This window comes from Neolamprologus brichardi, chromosome 7 (assembly GCF_056152115.1).
Source record: "Neolamprologus brichardi isolate AB-2024 chromosome 7, ASM5615211v1, whole genome shotgun sequence".
NCBI classification, from domain to species: domain Eukaryota; kingdom Metazoa; phylum Chordata; class Actinopteri; order Cichliformes; family Cichlidae; genus Neolamprologus; species Neolamprologus brichardi.
Window position 1 is genome coordinate 28,741,141 of NC_142110.1, and position 24,826 is coordinate 28,765,966.

The 24,826-nt window shown below is 42.4% G+C and overlaps 1 protein-coding gene and 1 pseudogene across 1 annotated transcript; one reads left to right on the forward strand and one right to left on the reverse strand.

Moving 5' to 3' along the window:
• The window catches only part of LOC118453496 (scavenger receptor cysteine-rich type 1 protein M130-like), a 78,577-nt pseudogene that overhangs the window by 35,787 nt on the left and 17,964 nt on the right, over positions 1–24,826 (forward strand).
• On the reverse strand, positions 18,583–21,280 carry LOC148102044 (uncharacterized). The gene has a single exon (XM_087843435.1). The coding sequence runs from the start codon at positions 21,278–21,280 to the stop codon at positions 18,869–18,871; it is 2,412 nt and encodes an 803-aa protein (XP_087699561.1). The 3' UTR covers positions 18,583–18,868.

The window sequence follows — 24,826 nt, forward strand, 5'->3', positions numbered from 1 at the left end:
TTCAATATACTGTTCAGCTGGTTTCTCATTTACATCAATTACTTATCAATCAATTTACTTATTTCACAACCTCAGTGAAATATACTCTCTTTAACTGGTTCAGTTTCTCAAGTTCACACTTCTTTCCATAGCATTTACATTCCTTTATCATATCAATAAACACATCACATTGTCTTCTGCAGTGTCTTACTGGTTAAACAGTTATATTCAATAACAGCATTGGTAAATACATCACATTTGTTGCCTTCAGTAATTTACTGGCAAAATCACTATTTAGTGCATCATGAAACACAGCTTGTTTAATTAACCTGTGAATGCCTCTGTTAGCTACACAGAGTTGCTCAGAGTGCTTGTGTTACACTAGCTAATCTACTCAGTCACTTTAACATAACTATTAACATTCACATCTCACAAAACTGATTTGTTTGGAGCATTACAACACATTTGCACAGAGCATAGGAGTGCACTGACTCTGCTTCACGAGCGCCCCACCTAACGAGCGGGCTCGCGGTGCGGTCGCGCGGGATACCCCTCCGGTTTCTCCCGTGTTTACATATAAATAACTTGGGCGGACCGCCTTAACTCTCTCGTTCACATTAACGTGAGTAACCATGGTAACAATAAACAACATTTTCGGTGCGAGCACCATTTACCGACCTGTAAAAGCAGGTGAAGCGCGGAGTAAGGAAGACACGATGCGTCTCTGCTTTCCTCCTGTCACTACCCGATCCGTACCGGAAACCCGATCGGTACCCCGCATGCGCGAAAGGTGTCTACTTCCGGTCGTAGCGTTTTACGATAGTTATGGGTCAGAGTATCGGTTAAGATGTTAAGAATAATAAGTATATCTTAAAATGTTTGCAATAATGAAGCATTTCAGTACAATGTAGACAAAAACGAAAAATAAAAAGATAGTTACGGATCGGGACTCCCCGATCCTTACTGCGCATGTGCAAAGTCGGACCGTACAAATAGGGTCTACCCAATCCGTACCGCGCATGTGCAGATGTTTTCTTCTTCTTCTGTTCGTTTAATGGCAGTGTACTCCCCAGTGTACGAGGATACTGCCACCTGCTGACCGAGCGAATGAACCCCATTGTAAAATGAATTGGCGTCATTACAAACGTGTGTTAAATTTGATTTAGTGATAGTCGAGTGTGTTTATGCTTGTCTGTGTGGAGAGGATTGACTGGAATAGTGATGATGATGTCCGCTATCACTGTCAATTGTCAGTAAACACTTAATCTGGCTGATGAATCTTCACGTGACACATTGCTAAATCAATATTATTAAGTCTGTAATAAGGCGCCATTCTTCTTATTTTACGGCGCTGTTGTTCAATCGGGGAACGCTCTCTGTTGAGGAGAAAAGCATGAATTTGTTTGTATACGGATTATCCATTGTTTAAATGTCCCGGGCAGTCGAAAAGGAGGCAGAGCTGTTGAGAAATGCTAGGAGCTAACTGGGTGCTAACCGTATCATTTGAATATATTGAATGTCGCAATGTTGGCAAAGAGAGGAAGTGACGTAAGACTTGCGCATGCGGGGTACCGATCTATGGAGGACCACAAGAGCCACGCGCATCGAAATAAAAAATCCTTTGCTTAATTAATGAATTGTAGAATAAAATCTGCATTTGTAAATTCATTTTTGAATTCCAATTTAATAAACTGATTTTTAAAATGCTTTTTAAGTCTTCATTTCAAAAAACATTTTCAAATTGCACTTTAATAAACTGCATTTCAAAAACCTTTTTCGAATTGCACTTTAATAAACTTCATTTCAAAAATCTTTTTCGAATTGCACTTTAATAAACTGCATTTCAAAAACCTTTTTCGAATTGCACTTTAATAAACTTCATTTCAAAAACCTTTTTCGAATTGCACTTTAATAAACTTCATTTCAAAAATCTTTTTCGAATTGCACTTTAATAAACTGCATTTCAAAAACCTTTTTCGAATTGCACTTTAATAAACTGCATTTCAAAAATCTTTTTCGAATTGCACTTTAATAAACTTCATTTCAAAAACCTTTTTTGAATTGCACTTTAATAAACTGCATTTCAAAAACCTTTTTCGAATTGCACTTTAATAAACTGCATTTCAAAAATCTTTTTCGAATTGCACTTTAATAAACTGCATTTCAAAAATCTTTTTTGAATTGCACTTTAATAAACTGCATTTCAAAATCCATTTCCCTTTCCTGTTCGCTCAGGGATTAACATGTGGATTAGCATTTGGATTAGCAGTTGGATTAACAACTTCATTTTAAAAAACCGGCTGCTATTCAAATGAGCCACACCGTGGGATGTAAGGAGCTCTCTGATTGGTTGGTCAGACACAGGCTGTCTGCCAGCCTGGATGTTTCTAGCGCATAGCTTCGCCCTGCTAAGAAGCCTGTGTGCTTGTACAAAGGCCGTTCAGCCTCGGGATTTACACTCGGCTCGACACGGATATGTGAAGAATGAAGGGACCCTGCAGCAAAGGGAGAGCCCAACCTCTGGCTGAGTGCCTGTTTACAAAGTCTGACCACCTGTGAAGGTAACGTGCTAACGTGGCTAACGCTAGCATCACCGCACGTAGCCCCGTTATTTTAAGGTCATTTTAGCTTATGAAAGTTTTACGTCGCAGCTGTACGAGCTAGCTACGTGTTTTGTAAGCTGCTGTGCTCTTCACAAATAAAGCTGGAAGCAGCTCAAACTATTAGAACCAGCACTGAGGCCTGTTACATTTATACAGTGTTAGAGCAACGGCTGCAGCCTACAGCCTTTAAACTAGCGATTAAAATGCTGACAGTAAACTCGTCAGTCCAGATGTTACCACATTACTTTGTGATACTTGTGAGTTAAAACAACTGAAACAGGCTGATTAAAATAACAGCTTTCAGTTCTCTCATTCAGCATATAAAGACTGGAGATCACACTACTGATTTCAGTTCATTTAATATGTGAGTGCAGATTCATTCAACTGGACATAAACGATGATCAAAGGTTGTATATATGATGAATTCATCAAATCCCAGCCTCTAACACAGTGCGCTGAATCTTAGCTTTGAATGTCCAGTATATTCTAATCAGTGCAATCTAAGCATTCACTGAACCTACAGTATCTACACCTGTGTGGCAAATGTGTGGTAAAGCTACAGATAATGAAATGTAATTATTAATACAATATACATCATGAGAAACGAAAGCTGAAATTGATTCAGTTTAGTACTTTTCTCTGTATGCTGTGTGATCATAAAGGCCTTAAATCCTGTGATATATATATACTGTAAATGATTTTCACAGAGGTCTTAAAGTACTTAAATCACTGCTGATAGTCTGGTTGTTTATATTTTCACATTTTTGTGTCTGTAGGGCTGTTTGATGACGATTTGGACTCCTCTGGGAGATGAGGACACACCCACACCTGTTCCATACTGCAGCCATTGATGGTGTTACGGCTCTGAGTCAGCTTTGGGCCATCAGACGCACACACTGGAAAACCAGCACCTGGACTTCATGCAGGAGAGACGGCCTCAGTGATGATGGACTCTGCATCCTCTACTTTACCTCCTAATCTCTTTCTCTTTAACACACAATTAAAATCTTAGTGAGGAAGTCTCTAACTTGTACACATTTCTACTTTTACTTGTTTTATTAGTTATTTTTAAGAAGAGTAAAGTTATTCACAAAGTTTTTATTCTTCTGTATTTATTCTTTTGTATCATGTACCACAGTCATACTGAACTAGACAGACCTGGTGAATTGGAGAAAAAAAAAAATCATATATGAATGAATCATTCAGCTTCAGCAGTATTTCTATTCATCTTATGAATTCCAGTCTAATGTCAATTCACTGTTTGAGTTCAGTCTTGGTCTTAAACTCCAGAGAATACCACCTGGTTCAATTTTTTCATCTGATTATTGGGAAAACAGTTTTCTTCTGAGAGATGCTGCTAGAGCTGAAATAGAGCCCAAAGAAACAACAAAGTTTAGTCCCTCTGGATTTTCCATGGAAAATTGTTTTATCACTCACTCAGGTGACTGCTCCAGTGTCACGGATGAGTGATGAAAATATCTCCCACTGGAAACCATTGTGTCCAGTTAAAGTCAATCGACTTTTTCAAGGAGAGTTGTTAGATGCTGTGCTCATGAGGACAATGGGTTTTAAACTTGCAGCACAACACAAAGCTGAAATACTGGATCAACGATCAAAACAGATTGAGCAGAATTAGGTCAAAATGTAATATGATGACACATCACACATGACCCAGCATTGTTCTAAGAATGCAAACTTTCTTATTGGAAGTTTCCACAGCTGCCAGAAAGGGACAGATTTCTGGCTGGTCTTAATGAGTGGTCGTTGCTCTCTTGTTTTCTCTGGAATTGCTGCACGGAGGATGTAACACCCATGATAAGCACTGAGGTGTATGTCCTTGTCAGAAATCAGCAATGCTCAGCTTCCAGGTAAGGAGAAGTGGAACCAGAAGATATTCAAATGCATCTCTCCACAGCTGCTGATGAATTCTACAAAAAACAAAGTTTGTTAAAAACATTTGCAGGTGAATCACCACTGATTTATCACTGACATCCATTTACTCAAAAATTACTGACAAGTGGACAACTAGAATATATAGTTTATAATTTCAACATTGTACTGTAAAAAATGGAACTTTATATGACAAATGTGTGGTGCTTGTGGAATTTTTAACAAGGACCCTACAAAACTTTACAGTACTCATGCTGCCACACTTCTGATGGCTAGGTGTGCAGTTCGTGCTTTAAATGCATTCACTTTTAAGATTAAGAAATCTAAGTGATAAGAGGCCAGAAATGTTTGAACTTGCTTATGAATGTAAATCACTGAGGCCGTCTCTCCTGCATGAAGTCCAGGTGCTGGTTTTCCAGTGTGTGCGTCTGATGGCCCAAAGCTGACTCAGAGCCGTAACACCATCAATGGCTGCAGTATGGAACAGGTGTGGGTGTGTCCTCATCTCCCAGAGGAGTCCAAATCGTCATCAAACAGCCCTACAGACACAAAAATGTGAAAATATAAACAACCAGACTATCAGCAGTGATTTAAGTACTTTAAGACCTCTGTGAAAATCATTTGCAGTATATATCATAGAATTTAAGGCCTTTATGATCACACAGCATACAGAGAAAAGTACTAAACTGAATCAATTTCAGCTTTCGTTTCTCATGACGTATATTGTATTAATAATTAAATTTCATTATCTGTAGCTTTACCACACATTTGCCACACAGGTGTAGATACTGTAGGTTCAGTGAATGCTTAGATTGCACTGATTAGAATATACTGGACATTCAAAGCTAAGATTCAGCGCACTGTGTTAGAGGCTGAGATTTAATGAATTCATCATATATACAACCTTTGATCATCGTTTATGTCCAGTTGAATGAATCTGCACTCACATATTAAATGAACTGAAATCAGTAGTGTGATCTCCAGTCTTTATATGCTGAATGAGAGAACTGAAAGCTGTTATTTTAATCAGCCTGTCTCAGTTGTTTTAACTCACAAGTATCACAAAGTAATGTGGTAACATCTGGACTGACGAGTTTACTGTCAGCATTTTAATCGCTAGTTTAAAGGCTGTAGGCTGCAGCCGTTGCTCTAACACTGTATAAATGTAACAGGCCTCAGTGCTGGTTCTAATAGTTTGAGCTGCTTCCAGCTTTATTTGTGAAGAGCACAGCAGCTTACAAAACACGTAGCTAGCTCGTACAGCTGCGACGTAAAACTTTCATAAGCTAAAATGACCTTAAAATAATGGGGCTACGTGCGGTGATGCTAGCGTTAGCCACGTTAGCACGTTACCTTCACAGGTGGTCAGACTTTGTAAACAGGCACTCAGCCAGAGGTTGGGCTCTCCCTTTGCTGCAGGGTCCCTTCATTCTTCACATATCCGTGTCGAGCCGAGTGTAAATCCCGAGGCTGAACGGCCTTTGTACAAGCACACAGGCTTCTTAGCAGGGCGAAGCTATGCGCTAGAAACATCCAGGCTGGCAGACAGCCTGTGTCTGACCAACCAATCAGAGAGCTCCTTACATCCCACGGTGTGGCTCATTTGAATAGCAGCAGGATTTTTAAAATGAAGTTGTTAATCCAACTGCTAATCCAAATGCTAATCCACATGTTAATCCCTGAGCGAACAGGAAAGGGAAATGGATTTTGAAATGCAGTTTATTAAAGTGCAATTCGAAAAAGGTTTTTGAAATGCAGTTTATTAAAGTGCAATTCAAAAAAGATTTTTGAAATGCAGTTTATTAAAGTGCAATTCGAAAAAGGTTTTTGAAATGCAGTTTATTAAAGCGCAATTCGAAAAAGGTTTTTGAAATGCAGTTTATTAAAGCGCAATTCGAAAAAGATTTTTGAAATGCAGTTTATTAAAGCGCAATTCGAAAAAGGTTTTTGAAATGCAGTTTATTAAAGTGCAATTCAAAAAAGGTTTTTGAAATGAAGTTTATTAAAGTGCAATTCAAAAAAGGTTTTTGAAATGCAGTTTATTAAAGTGCAATTCGAAAAAGATTTTTGAAATGAAGTTTATTAAAGTGCAATTCGAAAAAGGTTTTTGAAATGCAGTTTATTAAAGTGCAATTTGAAAATGTTTTTTGAAATGAAGACTTAAAAAGCATTTTAAAAATCAGTTTATTAAATTGCAATTCAAAAATGAATTTACAAATGCAGATTTTATTCTACAATTCATTAATTAAGCACAGGATTTTTTATTTCGATGCGCGTGGCTCTTGTGGTCCTCCATACCGATCGGGTTTCCGGTACGGATCGGGTAGTGACACCTCCAGAACGTGTCTGAGGAAGCAGCGGAAGGTGGGCTCCACTTACTGCACCCCGAAACTCCGGAGCACCCACCAAAGTTCCGCCCTCACTGCTTTCTAACATAAAATGAATCCCTGTTACAAAATAATATTAATGTGGTCATTCCCTCACAGGGGTGCCACAAATACAGACAGTAGTTCCAAAAAAATTCGTGTATTTCATACAAACTATGCATGACTACTAAAATCTGGGGATAACCAGTGCAATCATCACCTCCAGCAACCACATTCCAGTCACTTAGGAAATACACATTTTTCCCAGTGGTGCAGAGTTTGTGAGGTGGTGGTCAACTGGTCTCTAGTCCTGTTTGACTGAGTTTATGTCTATCGTGTACTGTCTTGAGTTTTACTTCCTTTGTGTGATTGTCTTGATTAATTTGAGACGTGTTTCATTACTCTGCTGTTTCTTTGATTCATAATTTTCCCTCACCTTGTATGACTAGTCCTGTCACTGTTTTGGTACTTTGTCAGAGTGCTAATTGCGCCAGTAAGGTTGTAAAAATGGAAAAACAAAGAATAAACACAAGACATTACAGGAAGGCTTAACAGCAAAAAGTAAAAGACAATCTGGCAAGGTTTTTTTCCCCTTATAGTATGATGTTTTTGTTTACCTTTTCAAAGAACACAAAGTCCTCCTTTTTAAAAATGTATTTAATATTATTTCTCCAGACTCTGTCAGGCTGCTGAATGGTTCCAGTCTGTGTTCAGGCAGACTGGAGGTGAAGTCTAACCAGAGCTGGTCCTCAGTGTGTGAAGCTGACTTTGACCAGCAGGGTGCAGAGGTGGTCTGTAGGGAGCTCGGCTGTGGGCCTCCTTCGGTCCTCCAGGGGGCGCTCTATGGAGAAGTGGAGGCTCCAGTGTGGAGCAAAGAGTTGCAGTGTGGAGGCCATGAGTCTGCTCTCCTGGACTGTAGAAGCTCAGCCTCAGCTAGAAACAGCTGCTCACCTGGCAAAGCTGTTGGACTCACCTGCTCAGGTAGAAGAGGAGCTGCAGCTTTGATGTGGCTCAAACTCACTTTATTCTTTTACTGATGACTCTCTGCTTTCTGTTAGAGCCTGATCGTATCAGGTTGGTGGGAGGAGCCAATCACTGTGAAGGTATACTGGAGTTGAAACATGTGGGGGACTGGAAACCAGTTTTTATCCGTCATTGGAACCTGAAGGCAGCAGCTGTTGTTTGTGAACATCTGGGCTGTGGATCTGCTGTTTCTGCCCAATCTGAAGACTCTACAGAAAAAAATGTGTGGTTAATCAGACCTAACTGTGTCAAACCTGGATCCGCCTTGTGGGAATGTGCAAAATCAGGTTATTCATCCAATGTCCTGAAAGTAACCTGCTCAGGTAAGAACAACAGTGACATATTCTCTGAGCTGATCATTGTTATATTGAACATTCAATTAGAAGTAAGAGTAATTATACAAACATAACTTTAACTTTTAAGCCAATAGGCAACTTGAGTAAAAATATCAAGGCATGAGTTTAATTTATCTCCTTTGAATGTGACTAACAATTTATCAACCACAGAGGATTTCCAATGTTAAAGAACTGGAAATTAACAACTGGTTCTACTAATACGACTACTGATGATAGTAATAATAGTGACAATACCCCTCTATGGATTGCCACATTACCATTGTTGAATGGTAGGGGTGTCCCAGTGATATATTCCTGGGCTTTTGATAGAGTCTCCAAAGACAGATTGGTTCTGATTGAGGTGTCAGATAAAGAGTGATTCACAAAAGCCCTGTGGAGAACTGGATCAGGTCAAGGGACTGGTCTACCTACTTTTATATTAAATTCACTTGTTGGTCTGTTCTGTGTCTGTGTAAAGCACTCTCTGGTCTGTTCTTTCACATGTTCATCTCTCTGAAAGCAGGGTGATAAAATGACTCATGGTGAATTTGATAATGTTTTTGAGCTGATAGCAAATTCCTCACAAACCGGTCTGAGATTTTGTTCTGTCCTCTGCTGAGCTCCAATCAATGTTTTGCCTTAAATATGTGGGTTTTTTTTTCTTCTTTGGTTTCCTACTCAGGACTCCAGGCTGAAGAAAAACACAATGCTACAGGTAAAAGGATGAAATCAGAGAGAATAAAGAATGAAAGTTCAATTAATCTGTTCAGAAGTAAATTCACTTCTTTACTGATGGCTCTCTGCTTTCTGTTCAGAGCCCGATGATGTCAGGTTGGTGGGAGGAGCTAATCTCTGTGCAGGTACGGTGGAGGTGAAACACCTGGGAGAGTGGAGACCAGTGGAAGAATCTGACTGGACACTGAAGGCAGCAGCTGTTGTGTGTGAACATCTGGATTGTGGCTCTGCTGTTTCAGTAGAACAGAGACAGAAGTCACTGACATTGGTGTGGCAGCTCCAACCTGATTGTGTTCAGTCTGGATCTGCTCTCAGGGAGTGTGTCTCTTCAAATTTGTCTTTTTTTGTCCTAGATCTCACCTGTTCAGGTAAGCCAATGAGGCATAAATATTTATGACATCATGTATGGCACAGTAACAGCTTGCAGCACACAGCAGCTAAAGTGAGTTGTGCCCTTGTCTCCAGACTATGCTTCCATTTACAGAAGGTGTGTCAGTGAGATTTGCGATATCCTCAAAGTATTCCCAAGTGCCAACTCCTCACTCTTTAGATTGTGTACAGAAAAGTGGCATGCTCTCCTTAGATGGACCCAACTCTCCAGGATCTTTTTCAGCCTGACCAAAATTTTTGTTCCTTTAACCACACCTAGGTTTTTGATTCTTTAGTCACTAAATCTACCCTTAGCTTGCCCCAGTGATTCTCCCAGCTCCCCGTGGGCACCAAAGCTAACCAATCAATAGGACTCCTTCTTCCGTTCACTTTAAGTCTGATTATCACAGTCTGTTCAGGAGTGACTGCTGCATCTGTCACTGAAGACCTTACAACCATAGATAATCTGCCTCAGCAATGGAAGTGAATTGGCCTACTTTTCCATCCTGTCTCTCTAAAATCATTAGAACATTTTTTAAATCGAAGATTTGTATATAGGTTGTATGTGTAGAGCAATAATTGTTGAGTATCAGAAGAGCACAACAAAGAACTGCCGCTGTTTTGCCATCATTTGTAAAACATCAGAAATCAGTGAGAGCCTGTCCAGCCTGTCAAGTGTGATACTAACATGTCTCCTGTTAGAAAGAGGAGTTCTGTTGTTAATGATGAAGTCATGTTGAGTTGTGCTGAGTTTGAGTCAGTGAATAGTTGTTTGTTGCCATCTTTTTTTGTGTGTCTGCTGTCTCTGATCTCTCTGTTTGATCGTCTCTGATGTCTCCAGACTGTCAGACTGCTGAATGGTTCCAGTCTGTGTTCAGGCAGACTGGAGGTGAAGTCTAACCAGAGCTGGTCCTCAGTGTGTGAAGCTGACTTTGACCAGCAGGATGCAGAGGTGGTCTGTAGGGAGCTCGGCTGTGGGCCTCCTTCGGTCCTCCAGGGGGCGCTCTATGGAGAAGTGGAGGCTCCAGTGTAGAGCAAAGAGTTCCAGTGTGGAGGCCATGAGTCTGCTCTCCTGGACTGTAGAAGCTCAGGCTCAGCTAGAAACAGCTGCTCACCTGGCAAAGCTGTTGGACTCACCTGCTCAGGTAGAAGAGGAGCTGCAGCTTTGATGTGGTTCAAACTCACTTTATTCTTTTACTGATGACTCTCTGCTTTCTGTTCAGAGTCTGTCAGGCTGGTGGGAGGAGTCAGTCCCTGTGCAGGTATACTGGAAGTGAAACTGGGAGATTGGAAACCAGTCTTTGTCCCCAACTGGAACCTGAAGCAGGCAGCTGTTATCTGTGAACATCTGGGCTGTGGTTCTGCTGTTTCTTTGAGAATAACAACAAAGTCCTTAGCCAGACTTCCAACAAGGATCAAACCTGAGTGTGTCCAGTCTTTCTCTGCTGTAAGGGAGTGTGTAACATCAGTTTATTCTCTCAACATCCTCGATTTCACCTGCTCAGGTAGGTCATCTATAACATCCAGTGTTCCCTCTGTCACACTGACAGTTAGTGGTTATTTTGGTAAAACCCTTGATAGACTTTACCTGGCAGGACACACCTGGGAAAGCTGTGTACTCACTGTTTTTAACCCATTATTTGAATACAGGATGGATGTGACCTCACCTCAGAGCAGACACTCCACAAAGGTTAAAGATGAGTTTATTGCATCAAAACGACCCAGAATGCTGCATGGTAAACTTGAGTAATTTTTACATGGATTATGTTCAGTCTCTCACACAAGATTACTTTGCAAGGATTTACAGATAAGTCGTTAATCCATATATTCTTTCATCTAATTTCGATTTGGGGTAAAAACCTGAAGATAAATTCAGTCGTGCTCCTAAGGCTGAAAAGAAAACTTTCCATACCTGTGATGTAAATTGATGGCCACATTCAAAGACTATATTCATTAGGATGCCGTGAATGATACCAAGAAAAACATGTCATCCCCCCTACCTGGGTGATATGTAGATCTTGTCACATGCCACAGTGTATCATAGGGATTTCCAGAGAAGTAAATGGACATTGTCTCTCAGTCAGGGCCTGCAACTCCAGTGTGACTTGCTTATATAAATAATTTTAGCATAAATCTTAAAGTTGACCCTTCACAGAGTCAAGGGCTTTTTGCTATGGACGAAAAGAGCAGTGAACAATGTTACGGATTCAAATATTGACGAGGGATACAGGAGGAAAACCCAAAATAACCACACTGGTCCGGCCGGGTCAAGTCAAACGATGATTTAATGAACACACGCGTGGGAGATGGACACCATACATCAGACAGCATCAGATCTCAATACAAACTCCACACACTCATTGTTTTATGAAAATCAGGGTATTAGAACGCCCCCTCATGCGTACAGATAGTACAATACAGTCAATATTGACAACTTTAGACACATCAAGAAAAACATTCTCTTCGTCTCGAGGACAGACACTGGCTCCAGCGCCTCTCCTTGGAGCGAACTGTCCCCTACGGAGACACAACATTACAGCTGCAAGGTTTTCCAAATTATCAAGTTGACCTGTGTATAAAACGCTGAGTCAGGGATACAATATTAAATGAAGGTTGGTTTAATGAACTACCACTACTTAAAAACTTAGTAAAAAGATATAACTGAATAAAAATCACAAAGAATCACATGATATCAGTGTTACGTAAGCGCGTGCAACCTCCTGGGCCCAAAGTGATCCCACACCATGGATCAGCCAGTCATAACGCTGACTGAAGTTTTTGACCTTTATTAACTCGGGCACAACTCTATAATGAGCAACAAACTGCCATATGTATAAGGTGATCATGTTTACACCTGCAAAAAAGAGATCATATAATTATTCTGACACCTGTAAATAAAAGATTAACACCAGGTTATAACAATCACTGTAATACAAATGTTAAATGTAATGTCAATAGCTTCAATCAATGTTTAATGCAATGCTTATTAAATGATTCTGATATAATGATGATGCTACTGCTAAAAATGAAGTAAAACACCCCTTTTCACCCGACAATTCCCTCTGTTGACCTCTAGGAGAATCCAGAGGTCACAACACCAAATGTTATATCAATTCTTGACCTATACAGTCTGTTCTACGTGCATCAATGGCATCATGGACATCGGAGTCACAACTCTAGGGTCCACTGCCCTTGTGATCACTTTCTCTAACAATGCTCTGGCACAAGGAATGAGACAACACCCACAAATAACAAAAATACCCACCAAAACAGACAAAGTAAGCATGACCGAAAGCACAAGCCCTTTCCACCGTCCGAACACCGAGTTCATCCAGCCCTCCAGCGGATTGTCAACTCCTGAGTGATCATGCATTGTTTCAGACAGGCTCTTTAAGCCCTCAAGAGCCCGAGTCACTGAGCCGTCCGGAGCGGTGTTGTTTGGAATGAAGGTGCAGCACTGATCTCCAAACATGGCACAAACGCCCCCTTTTTCTGCTAATAACATATCAAGGGCCATCCTATTTTGCACACCCATTAATGAGGTGGGACCCACCTGCTCCGCTAACCCCTCCATCCCGTCTCTGGTCAGGTTAGAGAGTCTCAGCACATTATAATGAACATAATTAATCCTGTCTACGTTCTTGTTTGGGGTCACTGGAAAGAAAGCAGAGATTATTGGAAGATTTTCAAAACCGGCTGCTATTTGGTCAGCAAGTTTATATTCATTTGGAACCCCCCTGGGCACTCCAATGGAGTCGATCCAGGTTGGTGAATTCATTCTAGGGTCATAAACATGTGTTCCATCAATTTGTCTTTTTAGCAAAATGTGTCTCTTGCGTCTGGCTGCCAATGTGCGTGTGTTGCGCTGTGGGATCGCTTTTACCTGATTTCCAATTAGCATAAGTGGCGCTCCTAGTCTCACCATCGCGCACGTCCCCACGCTTCCCAGAGGAACACGAACCAAAAGAGTCTTGTGGCCGCAATAATAATACAGCCCGCTCCTGGCCCAGGTTCCAATTAATGTAGATGCATCACTTACATTATTTGTGGTCCTCCCCCGGTATGTAACAAAACACCAACTGGGATCAATTTCTCCCAAGTTATACTTTACTTTATCCGTGGAGAACTTAAAACACGTATAATTATCCTTTCTAGGCATAAACGGTCCTACTTGGGTGTATTTGTTGATAGGGGGAAATAAACTGGACAAAACAGTGCAATTCCCACTATTCACTACTTCTCTCATCATTCGCAACATGCAATTATAGCCCCACTGATCCTCTGGATGCAGTGGCGCAGGCTCTGTGAACAAACGCGGTCTAGCGGAAGCACAAGCTACACAATTAGACAATTTTTGTTCTCTAGCATTTTGAGCCATCCAGTCCAGCCAGATGTTGCTGTCACTGAACCCGGTGGCGCGTTCAATCAAGTCTCGAGGTTTTAGTATGCTATAGTCCACTGACAGGACCCGTCTACCGTTTGGTTCCTGCTCCTCTGGTACCGCCTCCGACGACCCGCTTCCCTTCTGGCCTGTAAAAGAAGTAACAGAGTTGATTGGATTGAAAGTCACGTGTGTTGCCATTTCTTTTCTAACTGACTGTACTAGGTTATGTTTTTCTAAGAAATTAACTTTAATTAACCTTTTTGGATCAACTCCTACAGTTTCCACGCCCACAACTAAATATACAGGTTTTTCCCGCTGCCAATTCCCCAATGACAAAGTCAACAGATTTTTAGATGGACTGTAATCCCTTTGAAGTTTAAGCTCATTTCCTGGTCCTAATTCTGACGGTTCCCAATTTTCCCCAGTATAACCCTTTACCTGGTTCCAATTCCTACACCACCCATCATAAGGCCAATTTCCCCTTTCGCAATGTGTACTCACTGAGTAGTCCCAGCAGATCCACACATTGTATCCCCTCCAATTACTGCTCGCGCCCTTACAGTTAAAAACATCACACAAATCAAACGTAAAAGAGGTTGTGGAGCCATTAACATAATCTAATTCTAAACCACCATAAGTGCTGAGACACTCATCTGTTTTACCAGAGATTTCGCGCTTCATTCTCGCCCGCGACTTGAGTTCACTGAGTGGTATATCGAGTGGCGCTGGGCTGGAATGACCTCCGTGCTCAGACAGTCTGCGTGGGCCGGTCTGCAACAAATAAACCAAAAAACATATAGCGGTGATTAATAACATAGTCAACATCAAATGAAGTAACATTTTGTTAATTTTTGTAACTTCTCTCTCATCACAGGTTTCTGATTGTTGTGATGGCATTGTATTATGTGTGAATTGTTTTTTTTGTTTTTGTTTTTTTCTCTTTTTTTTTTTTTACATACAAGTTCAAAACTCTTCTTATCAAAGCCTTTATGTGAAATCTTCAATTTGATACCGCTCCTTTTTGCTGTCGCGGTGACTTCCTCCTAAGCTGGTCTTCGTTCTTCGGCCTCCCAGGTAGACTACCGGTCGGCCCGTTGCACAGGTGTGAGGGTTTATTCTGCCTCTGTTTTTCACCTGTATTGGGTGGAGTTGCAATTTTTTCCACCCAGCTGTTGTGTGCCGGTGCACACTGCGGCCAGTGATACCAGTTGTCGCCTTTCCCTTTCGCCGTCCGGGCAAACACCTCGTATGGGCCAGTCCAACGAGGTTCCTTCCACTTGCGTTTGATGACCTTCAGCCACACCACTCTCGCGTCTGTGACCTCTCCTTCTCCTGGGGGTCTTTCACAAGCCACCTGCTTTGTGAAGCTGGACACAAGCGCCTTTAACTCGTTCCAATAGTCTGCGTGAGACCTGTTCCCTCTCATGCCCCGTTCGACCGGGCCCACCGTCCAGGGTGCCGGAAACTGTCTCCCAGTTAGCAGCTCGTATGGCGTGAAACCTGTGGACTGATTAACAGAACATCTTATGGTCATCAACGCAATCGGCAGGGCCGCGACCCAATTGAGCCCTGTTTGCGCGCAGATTTTAGCTAATTTATTTTTCAAATTTAAATTCATCCTTTCTACTTTCCCTTGGGATTGAGGATGATACACTGTTCCAAATTTGTGCTGAACTCCCAACATTTTTTCCACCTTTGCCAAATCTTGATTTTTAAAGTGGGTTCCATTATCTGATCTAATTCTTTTAGGGAACCCATGTCGAGGAATATAATGATTAATTAAACATTTGATCACGGTCCTCGCATCTTCCTTTTTAGTCGCCCATGCCTCTGGCCAGCCGGTCAGTACATCTACACACACCAACAAATAACGAAGACCACCAGGGCCTGAATCAATCATATCAGTGAAATCAATGACAATCTCCTCTCCCGGCCTCTCAGGCATCCGGAACTTACCCAATTCTGGTTTGATCACTGGCTTGGGATTGTGTGCTCCACAGATTAGACACATTCTGACCTTCTCCCTTATCATTTCTCTGAGGTTAGGGTGCCACCAGTGACACAGATTTCTCTCCATCTGTGCTATTCCGACGTGTCCAAGCCCGTGGGCCTCGCTCACCTTCTGTTTCGCCATTTCGGCTGTTAGCACGGGACGCCCGTCTGGCCCCCTCCACAAGCCTCCATCCTGCCAGGCTCCCTTGTTTTTCCACACCCCCTTTTCCTCTGGGGATGCCTCCTCCTGGGCCTGTTTGACCTCCTCCGTTTGTTAATTGGCCCTTCCTCTTCTGCAATTACCTGTATCATTTGTCTCCGTCCTTTGTAACCTGCCGCCTCCTTTGCGGCTTCATCCGCTTTCTGGTTTCCTTTTGCCACCATGCTGGTTCCTTGTGAGTGCCCTTTGCATTTTATGATACTCACCTCTCTTGGATCGCCCAAGGCCTCCTCCAGTTCCTCCATTTCCTTCTTGTGGCAAATAGGTGCGTTGGTTGCTGTCCTGAATCCTGCTCTTTTCCATTGAGGCAGCTCCACATGCGCTGCTCCGAATGCATACGCTGAGTCAGTGTAGATGTTCACTCTCATATCCTTAGCTAACCTCAAAGCTCGAGCTAGGGCTGTCACTTCAGCTCTCTGGGCCGACTGCTGTCCCTCAATCCTTCCTGCTTCTTTGACCTGATACTCATTTCCTACTCTACGGACCACCGCATACCCGGTTTTTAGTCCTTCTTCATCTCTGTGGCAACATCCATCTGTGAACCAATCCTCAGCTCCAGGTATAGGTTCCGCCTTCAGGTCCTCTCTAATTTTTTCTTCAACCTGTGCTCTTTTGACGCAGTCATGTGGTTCCCCTGCTCCCATTAAATCTGCCATGTTAGTTCCTTCATGTGTGAATGTCAAATTTGGAGCCTCCAAAACTTTACTCAATTTCTGTTGCGCCCGTGGTGTCATACTAAATGCTTGTGAGTTCACGTACGCCACTATACTATGTGTAGTGAGTATTTTTAGTGGATGTCCTCTCACTACATGTGCTGTCTTCTGAATGACTTTGGCAACCCCTGCTGCATGTTGTGTGCATGTGGGATGTCTTGCTTCTGTTGGATGTAGTTTTATACTAACATACATGAGAACATCCCTACTCCCCCCCTTTTTCTGAAACAACACCCCGTTTACGACGGAGTTTGTTTCGGAAATATCCAAATAGAATGGCTCATCATAATTAGGTGTAACCAAATCAGATGCTCTTGACAGATCCTGTTTTAATGCAATAAACGCGATTTCAGTGTCAGACGTCCAAGGCAATTCAGCCTTAAGATTTTGAACGCCAACTTGCTTCATTAGGCCCCTTAAAGGGGCAGTTTTACCTACATAGTCAGGAATGAACTTTCTGCTGTAACCTGTCAAACCAAGGAAAGAAAGCATTTCTCTCACTGTTCGCGGTTTTGGGTGTGTCAGAATTTGGTCTCTGTGTGTGTTCATTAAACCCACTGATTTGTGTGCGATTACCCGACCCAAAAATGTTACCTCAGGTCGAACCAATTGCAACTTTTCTTTACTCACTTTGAAGCCACACTCCGCCAATCTATTCAACACGACAAGCGAGGCTGCCGCACAATCCGCTGCTGACGGGGCTGCAATGAGAAGATCATCGACATATTGAATCAATGTACATCCATCTGGCAAATTACATGTTGACAGGGCCTCTTTGAGCACCTGATTGAAAATGCCAGGAGAAAGTGCAAAACCTTGTGGTAGACGTGTGTATCTGAATTTTTTGCCTCTGTATGTGAATGAGAAAATGTCTCTGAGTGACTCATGCAGTGGAAGACAAAAGAATGCATTTGCTAGGTCAATACAAGTGAACCACTTTTGGTCACACTTAATATCTGATAGTGCAGTGTAGGGGTTTGGAACAGGTACAGTGTTAGTGTGCAATATGGCATTAATGGCACGCAAATCATGTGCCATACGATACTTTCCTGTTCCAGATTTCTCCACCGGTAGAATTGGTGTGTTCCAATGTGAGTAAGATGGCTCTAACACTCCGACATTTAACAGCCCTTCAATTGTTTCTGCAATTCCCTCTTCTGCTTCAGGTTTATGTTTATACTGCGGTCTGTTGATTGGTGTGTTTGATTTCAGGTGGAACAGGATAGGCGAACAGGTGGCCAGGCCAACATCTGCGGGCCCTTTGGACCACAAACTGTCAGGCAGTTTTGACAGTTCAGCAACTGCATCAGGGTGATCTGCTCTCTCTCTTCCATGTGTTTCTGAAATTTCTTGATGTTCAAGGGTCACTACATCATTAGACATACAAGTTATACGATAGATTTTAGAATTTGGTGCATAACATAAATTTGGAATTTGGGTGCTTTGCCACCCTGCGTCGTCCAGCGCCCGCCTGACCATTGGTCCCAGATCACCTGCTCCATGACCTTCGTGGACCGCCAATGTAATGTGAGGGGCCGAATTTTCTCCCACATTATACCAAGGCAGTTGTTCATCAGTTAATTTTACAGCCGCGGCTACACCTTCTGGCCCAATGTAAATGTTATTTGTTTGCACATTCCAGATCTGACCCTCAAGATCAGACTGGAATAGTTCACGATAGGTGTCATCATTTTCCCTGTCATAAAAAAGAGTGACGTGGTATGGATCTCGTGGTGGGGAGTAAACTGCCAAGCTCATTATCCAGGGTCTCCACAGTTGGAATTGACCTAGAATGCCTTCCTCCAGCAGCCTTCCCCAGTAAATGTCGGCTTTGGGTTGTTCACAGTTCTGAAGCAGATACTGAGTCTTTGAGTTTGTTCCCAGGCACGGGAAATGCTGTCCTCCTGGCAGAGTAACAGACAGTCCATCTGCAGAGCACATGATAGTAGCTCTCAGCTTCACGAGCAGGTCCCTGCCCATGAGATTCACTGGCACTTGAGGTGACACCACATATTGGTGTTTCACAGTCTGCTTTCCCAGCTTTGTCACAGCTGGATCGGTCAATGGCAGAGTCATTGGGACCCCGGAAAAACCCACCACATTAACTGTGTGATAGGAAAGTGTGGCACAGTCTGGTGTTGCTCTCAATGTGGAATATGTTGCTCCAGTGTCCACTAGAAAGGGCAATTCTGTCCCTTCCACGGTCATTGACAGCATAGGGTCTGCCATCCCCATGCTGTTTGGTCTCTCCGGGCTCCTTCAGTACTGCTCCTGTTCCCAGCCCCAGTCAGCCACTGGGTACTGAGCGACTGGTGCTGCACTTGGGTTTGGGGCTTGATGTGCTCCCCTATACCCATTTCCTCCTCTTTGAGGTCCACGTGCCTGGGGTCGATAGCCTCGCCTTTGATAGCTTTGAACATTTCCTGGACAATCTCTAGTCCAGTGTCCTTCTGCTCCACATCTCCAACAGACATTCCAAGGCACGTTGCTGGGATTCCCTGTTCCCCGAGCTCTTTGCACTCCCCTCACTGATCCACCACGCCCTCTTTGCGGACCGCCAGTCCCCCAATTCCCTATGGGTTGACGCTGCCTTGGTGCATTGACGGGCCACCTGTCATCAGGGCATGGACCCGGGTCTCCCTCTGGCCATTCAGGCACGAGACCAGGCTGGGGCCCAGCTATCATTATTTTCTTTGTGTTCTCCTTTTCCTCCTTCTTTTTCTCTCCAACTTTATTTCTCGCCTCTGTCAGCTGTAACTTAACCTCCAACTCTTTTTTTTGTCTGTTCGCGGTATCCCACTGCACAGAGTCTGCTACAGCAAAATCTGGATTTTTCTCTAAGTCAGCTTTTACTTGATTGGGCAGCCCTGCCAGCACCGCAGAACGGAACCACGCACGATGCTCACCTTCATTACCTGGATGGATACCTGTTTCTGACAACCACTGCTCTTTGGCTTTTGCTAAAAACTCCCTAGGTGTATGTTGGGGGTCCCAATTTATTTTAGGTATAGCTCCAATATTAGGGGTTGGGTACTTCTCACGGACTGCGTCAGATAAGGCACATTGCACTTCATGGTATGGCAGATCATTTGCATACCGAGTTGTATGGGCTATAGCCTCTACATCAGCTAGCCCACCACCGAGCATACAGTGGCCAGCAATAGCACGGAAATCGCCAATGGCAAGTTCCTGGCCTTCGGTCAATCTACTTAATGTTCTTAACCAACTCGCTCCTCCCTCAGTTATAGGTGGAAGTTGTTTAACCAATGCTTCCAAATCTCTTATTTTATATGGGCGATACAGTGGTTCATTTTTTGAACCTGCTATTAAAGGGAGATTATAACTAGGGCCAGCAGCTCCTGGCTCTAAGGACACTTTTTTATAGTGAACCACCTGTTCCTTTCCTCTTGAACTTTGAAACATGGGCCTTCTCGCTTCTATTCCTCCACGTCTCGGTCTCAAATTTCTGCCTACATTTGACTCTGACTCAACTACTCTGTCTTTTTCCTCATCACTCTCCTCTTCTGATGAAGTCGCACCATCTTCACTCTCCTTCTCTGGCTTAGCTTCAGTCAGTTTTTTCTTGACGTCTTTTAGCGTTTTTATTAGTTCCATTAATGCATTTGGATTTTCATGCATCCGGCCATAGACTTCTCCTCTCCAGCTTCCGTCCTTGGCCGTTGTGTCAGGTCTCTCCGACCTACTGGTTTTGGTCTGCCCTTCTCTTGCTGGTGTTGGCAACTCCTGAAAGGTTGACCGTTCACTTCCATCCTCCGTTGACATTGTATCCTCCCTTTTAAGGGTCTGTTCAGTCTGTCCACTGTAACTTGGCTGTTCCTCCATTATTACTTCTGAGTCTGACATTTTTTCTTTACTTAGTGGGCGGGGAGGCGAGGTTAAGCCTTCATCTGCAGCTGAGGCTACCATTCTCCCTCCCCCACTTTGGGGCTGACATTTAACTGTCATTGACCTTTCCTTGGGACGAACTGTAGGTGGGCTGGTATATTCAACGTCCGCTATTCCTCCAAGAACCACTCCAGTTTGTCCATCTGGGCCATGAACTTGTCCCCCACTAAGAGTCATCACAGGCATGATGTATGAATGTGGTGGGGCACTAAGTGTTACTGCGGCCCAAGGATATAATTTTGGTGTGTGATGTCTGTTAGCATCTTCTGGGTTTGACATTAAATCCTTCGTTTGGCTCTTTATCCTTTTATTTTCCTCCTTCAGCTGTTTCAATGACTCCATGACATTTTCCATGTCTCCTGTTTCCTCCATGACATCCTCCATCATCCAAGATGATGCTCCATTCCACAGGAACAGCCATTTACAGCACTTTGCATGGGTCTCCTTTAAATTCTTGATTTCTTTTTTGGCTTTCCGGTTAACTGAACGTCCCTCTGTTTCCTTTTCCAGTTGTTCCAGTTTCTGCTCGCATCTCTCTCCTTCCGTTTTAAACACAATGTTTAGGGCTATCTTCTCCTCCAGCCCTCTCTGTTGGGAGGCAATAATTTTCCTTACCTCCACATCCATCAATTCGCATTCTTTCTCCGCTATTTTTAATGATCCAGGGAAAGCCAAGCGAATGGCTTTTTTTAGCTGTTGCAGTTGCTCCTCCAGAGGCCTAAATGCCCTAGACCCACTAGATGTCGCGCTGGAGCTGTTTGCCATTTTCCTGAAACACAGGCTTACCTCCCTCTCAATGACATTACTCGACTCCTCCTCCTGGGTCACCCCACTATGTCTCCTTGAGAGTTCTCAGAATTAGTCTCACCACTCCAACGGTCACAGTCTCCTCCTGACCTGCTCGGTGACACACAGTTAACCCAGTGCGTCAAAGATTTGACCGTGGTTTCATTAATGCTCACACTCAATCACAATGTTTCACTCTCCCATTTAATTTAATAAAACCAAACTCATTGTGTGCTGTACTTTGTGCACGCTACAGCCACACAGTTTAACACATTCTCACCACACCAAGTCGCCACAAACCTGCGTCAAGGCGCTATCAACCTCACATAATGATAAATAAACACCATTCTATTTTAACCGGTGGGAGAGTGATGAACCAGTCAAACCCAAACTCCTCAAGAGTTCACCATTTTACTTATTTTACTTCAACACTGAACAATCAAACTCCACTTAGTCTCATTTACTCCAGACACCATTAACCATTTCAAACATACAGTCACAAACAATTCATGTCAGCCACACAATTTCAAAAAGCCAATTATCTCCTTTTAAATAATTTCTCATTTCTGGACTTCTCCACCACTAACTCCACAAATTTTAAGAAAGCATATTAAAATCAGTACCGGTTATTACCGCTTCTACCATTGAGAAAACAAACATAGCCGCCTCTGTGACTTCATACTCGGGGTCATCCGCCTGTATGGCTAGTTCAATCACCCCTTTAAATAAAAGTAAACACCGACTAATGTATAGATCTAAGTCGTCCAGATCTATTTCTGAACTTACTGACACCTCATAAGGGGCATCTCCCTCTTCTGTCTGTGCAGAACAGTCACAATTCACCTCCAGAAGCCCCTCTACCCCTGTAACTTCAATGTGACAGGACGCTGATCGCAACATTATTAGGTTTTTATATAACTTTATGTTAACAGGAATTTATCAATATTGAGTGGGGTTTTTTTCTTTCAAATATGTGTGTGAATGTAAATCAATTTCTTACTTTTCACAAGTCCACTTTATTGCGTGCTCATAGATTCACTTCTGTTAAAGTTATTCAACAAATATATTTTTATTTATTTATTCCTTATGGATTATGTCACGCTTATTAGTGGCTCATATGTACTTAAACTTATGTCTAGACTTGAACACAGAGGTAGAGCATCATTCCATCCTTTTTATGGTGACAAACTCCACTTTCTCTGTATCAAGACAGCTCATAACCTTTTAACAATTTTATCTAAAGGTATTATTGATTAAGATTCTTCTAGGGGAATAAATGTGTGGTTTTCTAAGTAAACTTAAATTTTGTCTCAAATTAATTCACTACAATTTGATCCAAATTGTAAACACTCACCTCCCCATACACCACAATAACTCAGAGTTATATGTATTATATCTTATATTATCACAAGAAAGCAACTGGGTTAATCAAGCATACTTGTCTATAGTCTCACACTGAAAGAAAAAGACGCTCACAGTCTTATAACTTCATATATATCTTGCTTGAATCAAAAGCATTTTAAACTTTCCAATTTTCAGCCATGCAACACAAGAGAAATATGCCAACCACAGTCATTAATCATATATTCACAGCAATATTCAAAACTCATTTATATTATCATAATACACAAAACCAGCATGTTATTTACAGGGCTTTAACAATACTTATAACAGTCAATCACACTCTAAACAAAAATGAACGTCCTCTGTGTACCTCACAGCAGCCACGTCATTTGCATGTTCACACACACAATCCAAACATAGCTCGCAGCGCTGCAGCACGCTATCGTCACACACAGCCTCGTTTCACACTCAACTCTCTATCTTATTTTACAAAGACGTCTTATATTTACACTCACTCTCAGGCCTGAAAGTTTTAGCGCCTAGACAATTTTGACAAATTTAAGATAACGGGTCCAACCGAAGAAAGTCCAACTTTTTTGTAATCAATTAACCAGTATCAGCCTCTAACTGTATCTGGCCTCATCTCTAAAGTCCCTAACTCAATTTAAAGTGTCCAAAAAAGCGCAGATAAGGAGCCTCTAACTCCTAGCTTGTTCCAGGATGCCCTGTACCCCACAGTCAAGCCAACTGAACTAACCCTGTTCGCCGACAGGTCAAGGTCGCGCGTCCGCGGCCAGGAGGGAGCGTAACCTCCGGGCTATGCGCCTCTTAGTGGCCTCTAACCACCGTTCTCACAAAATTTATAATACTTTTAAACCGCCGTCAACCCTCTAAAACAAGAGTATGACTGACGCAGATGCAAAGTTATGGACAATGGAGCCTCTAACTCTCAACATGGCCAACACAGATGCAATCCTTTAAACCAATGGAGCCTCTAACTCACAAACTGACCAATTCCCTATCAAACTACCTGAGCCTCTAACTCAGTATTATTTTCCTTTACCTTGAGCCTCTAACTCAGTATTATTTTCTTTTACCTTGAGCCTCTAACTCAGTATTATTTTCTTTTACCTTGAGCCTCTAACTCAGTATTATTTCTTGTAACCTTACTTCAAATTTCAACACTCATGAGATTTTTCATCAAAATCAAAACAGGCCTTCACCAGTAATTTCAGTGAGTAGACTTTTAATTTATACAATCCAATTTGGCACAGTTTGGATTTACATTCAACAGGTTGTGCCTTACCTTTAGATGTGCTGGCCTGCCCACTCACGTCAGACCACTGGCTCGTGCCTGCCCGTTCGACCACCTCGGACCGTCCAAACCTCCAAACCTTCCTCCTCAATACCACAGGACGAGCCCCCAAAACTGTTACGGATTCAAATATTGAGGAGGGATACAGGAGGAAAACCCAAAATAACCACACTGGTCCGGCCGGGTCAAGTCAAACGATGATTTAATGAACACACGCGTGGGAGATGGACACCATACATCAGACAGCATCAGATCTCAATACAAACTCCACACACTCATTGTTTTATGAAAATCAGGGTATTAGAACGCCCCCTCATGCGTACAGATAGTACAATACAGTCAATATTGACAACTTTAGACACATCAAGAAAAACATTCTCTTCGTCTCGAGGACAGACACTGGCTCCAGCGCCTCTCCTTGGAGCGAACTGTCCCCTACGGAGACACAACATTACAGCTGCAAGGTTTTCCAAATTATCAAGTTGACCTGTATATAATACGCTGAGTCAGGGATACAATATTAAATGAAGGTTGGTTTAATGAACTACCACTACTTAAAAACTTAGTAAAAAGATATAACTGAATAAAAATCACAAAGAATCACATGATATCAGTGTTACGTAAGCGCGTGCAACCTCCTGGGCCCAAAGTGATCCCACACCATGGATCAGCCAGTCATAACGCTGACTGAAGTTTTTGACCTTTATTAACTCGGGCACAACTCTATAATGAGCAACAAACTGCCATATGTATAAGGTGATCATGTTTACACCTGCAAGAAAGAGATCATATAATTATTCTGACACCTGTAAATAAAAGATTAACACCAGGTTATAACAATCACTGTAATACAAATGTTAAATGTA